General features: G+C 34.4%; 1 protein-coding gene across 1 annotated transcript; it reads right to left on the minus strand.

The window, feature by feature from the left end:
• Nucleotides 1-876: 876 nt before the first annotated feature.
• LOC141630412 (protein FAR1-RELATED SEQUENCE 5-like) lies at nucleotides 877-3,424 on the minus strand. Its single transcript, XM_074443237.1, has 4 exons — nucleotides 3,179-3,424; nucleotides 2,361-2,452; nucleotides 1,255-2,169; nucleotides 877-1,141 (listed from the first exon to the last, which is right to left on the minus strand). Exons 1-4 carry the CDS (start codon nucleotides 3,422-3,424, stop codon nucleotides 877-879), a joined length of 1,518 nt encoding a protein of 505 aa, XP_074299338.1.
• Nucleotides 3,425-3,752: the final 328 nt, after the last annotated feature.

Consider the following 3,752-nt stretch of genomic DNA (forward strand, 5'->3'; position numbering starts at 1 on the left):
CCATAATGTTCATTGCACAAAGAGCTTATGTGCCTCCATATAAGAGTGATGATTTTCGAAGGTAAACACTATGCACTATACTTATATAATTAATAATTATTTAGCATAAATGTAATATGCTTTAACAAGGAAGCAAATTATACATACCTGTCAGATGGTTTGTTTCTTTGTAAGTCCTAGAGTTGTGTCCTTGGCGGCCACATGTTTTGCAGTACCTCTTCTCTTTTTCTCTCTTCTTTAGGGCTTTTAACATTTGTGATTCAATTCTCTTGCCCTTGGTCCTACCCTTTTTTTTAATTTTCTAGGAACATGAATGACCAACTTCTGAGGTATTTTCCAGCCCACATACTTTTCTATTTCTTTCATCTTGTCTTTCTTCTTTGCTGGAACACTTCTGTTACTAATCATATCCAATCTAATATCTCAAAGTTTTTCAATCAAAAGCTTCAGGTGGTTATCATCACACTCAGCTACGCTGACACAAGAATAAACCTCTTGCCACAGCTCAGTACTCAAACTTTTTCGGTCAGAAAACTTTTGAGAGACATCTATCACTTTGCCTTCTTTATCAAAGACAGGCTTACTCATTGTAGCTTTTGTCCATCTTTGCATTATGTATTGTTCTTGTATTTTCTAAAAATCTTGGTTGTGTAGAACCCAAAGGCAGTGCTTGTACAACAAGCCCATTCTGTGAAACATAGAACATGAACAAGTAATCTCGATGTTATCTGGTGAATATGATACGTTCCATGACTTATTTGGCATCTGCAAGTCTGTTAGAATATATATTTTTGTCTCATCAATCTTGTCCACATCTTTAAAACGGCAATCAAACAAAGTTGCAACCAATTCTGTTTGGAAGTCTTTGAAAATCTTTTACAAGTATATTTCAGAAGCATGGACTTCAAGGTTTGAGTTTTTTTTCTGTAGGATTTCAGAGTGTTTATTGTCATTGTTCAACTTGGACTGCTTGTGTCTTTGTGCTTCCAAAGCACTCTCATAGCACACACAAAACTCAACATGGGTCAAATGAGGTGTGAGGAACCTGTCAAAGAAACTGTTTTCACTCTCAGACCTTGAAGTAACTCTCATCAAGCCAGACATGGAAACATCTTTAAAATAGGCAGGGATCCACTGTTCCCTGATATCGTACAATTTGAAAACCAGTCGTGTTCTACAAGCTGATAATCAGTCATTATCTTCCCCCATTGTTCTTCGAATTCATCAGGCTCAAGTTGGTTGTTCCAAACACACCTATTGAGCCTGCTCTTAAAATCCTCATCTTGAAACAGTTGATAACTGACTTTTTCTCTTAGTTTCTTCATTATGTGCCACATGCACAGTCTGTGTGTTGACTCCTTAAACACATCCGGGACTACCGACTTCATTGATTTGTCCTGATAAGTAATTATAATTCTTGGATGGAACCCGCCCATTACTTCCAAAAATGTTTTGAACAGCCATCTGTAACACTCAATACTTTCATCACCTATCAACCCAGCTCCAAAGGTTATGCACCTTTTGTGGTGATCAACTCCTGTGAAAGGCATAAACACCATATCGTACTTGTTTATTCCATATGTAGCATCTGCTGATAACACCTCACTGAACAGCATGTAGTTCTTTATGCAGATCGGATCTACCCAAAACACTCCAGCTAGACACTTGTTTTTATCTACTATAAAATCAAAGTAAAATGAACTGCATGTGTCTTTTTTCCCAATAAGATTCTCAACAAACATTTGCGCATCAAAATTACCAATGTAGGTTTTTATGTCCTTGGCAAAGTTTTTGAAATCAACCTCAGTTGCACCGATGTTGTCGTAACCTCCACAGAGCTCCTTCCAACCTCTATAGGCTTTCACACCACCTAATTTTAGCACCTTTACCTTTGTGACAAATTGTTTCTGTACCTCTGTCATTTCTCGATTTCCTTTCAAGAATATTGTAGATTCCGGCAAAGCAAGTGGATGGTTATGGGCTTCATCGAATCTGGTAACAATGTAAGTTCCATTTTCTTGGTATTTTAACTGCACTAATGCACGACAGTCAATTCTTGTAATCGGCCTCACACGGCTTATGTCTGTCACATCAGATTGTGCATCATTCTCAGCAGTATCAGTATCAATATCAGTCCTCTTCCTTTTCCTACTTTCCTTTACACCTTGCCTATTGCAGACAACATTCCTTAATGCAAAACTGTTTGGTAACTCATTGCCTTTAATCAATTTTTTTTTGCAAGTCTTGGTGTAAGCCCACAGATTGTACAATATTCTTTGTAGAATAACTCTGCTGATTCTAGTGTTTTGAATACTTATCCTACTTTAGGTTTCTTTTCCTCTTGACAGAATGGAATGTACTGGAGTGCATTTAATGGTTCAATTCTTGTTCTTGGAGTCTTAAAGATGTTATTTGTAGAGCAAGACGTAGTTCCATCACTTGTACTCATTGTCTGCTTCAACAGTAGATCAGTAAATAAGTATATTGAATATTATTGCATTAATAATGCAGCAATCGAATTCTAATATGCTCTACAAAGATTGGTAATTTATTTCGTACAAATAAAGGTTCATATATAATATATTCCTGCCAATGTCCATTATCATGCTTTTAAAGGAACATTTATTTTACTGCTAATGTTCATAGGAAATATTGTTGTCCATTTTGATATAGTATATATAAAATGTATTGAATGTTAATGACAGTAAACAAACAAATAAACGACATAATACTATTTCATTAATATTAGAAATAGTTACAAAAGCCATTCAAGACTTTCAAAAACATAAAGCCTATTAAGGCTTATAGTGAAAAAAAAAACAAGAGAATATAATACAAAATAACAATATACTAGAAAACTAACTTAATATATTTGTAAATTAATCTAACAGACAGAGTCGTAATAACCCTCATTACCAGACTTGTCCTCATACAACTTTTCAATTTCATCTTGTTTTCTTTGTTTTTTTCTTTGTTGTGCTTGTCGTTTATGATGTCTAATTTTTTCTTCACGATTAGACAAACGCCTGCAAAGGCATTATCTTTCAAGAAGCTTTCCATTCTTTGTGATAGTGATTATTCCATTTTCATTTCCCGAAACCGCGTTTCGGTAATAATCCCTTTCAATTTTCTTTTCGTTGGATTCTAAAAGGAACCAACACGACCAAGCCTTGCATACCTTGGCCATGCTTTTCTTCTCTAGCCTCCCAAGTCGTTCAAAAATAATCGAGATAAATTCATAATTAGTAAGAAAAGTATGTAAAGGACGTGTGTCAGATGGTACATCCATCTCCACAGGAATATCCTTTGAAGTAATCCAGTTTGAAGAAAACTGGTCGTCTTGCCACTTCTTATGATTAGTGATGAAATTGTTTTTGTCTTGAATGTTTTGGTAGTAGGGTATTTTGCATTTAGAATAAGACATTGTTTTTTTTTAGAAGATTGGGTAGTTTTCTGGAGAGATTAAAGATTTTGGTTATTAAAAAAGGTTTTAGAAATGAATATTGGACGGAAAAGTGGTGGTGTACTCTTGTGTTTATATAGTGGATTAATTGAGTAGAAGAGATTAAATATTGTGAACAGTTGTGTCTTTTCAACAGTCACATTATAATCATTGTAATTAATAAACTGGTTGAAGTTATCTATGTTACTTAAACGACTATATGTATTACGAGTTCAATTTAATTGATATTTCAAATTCCTGTGTAAATAATAAAATGTACCTTTAAAAATAATATAATGTACATTTAAGG

This window comes from Silene latifolia, chromosome Y (assembly GCF_048544455.1).
Source record: "Silene latifolia isolate original U9 population chromosome Y, ASM4854445v1, whole genome shotgun sequence".
Taxonomy (NCBI): domain Eukaryota; kingdom Viridiplantae; phylum Streptophyta; class Magnoliopsida; order Caryophyllales; family Caryophyllaceae; genus Silene; species Silene latifolia.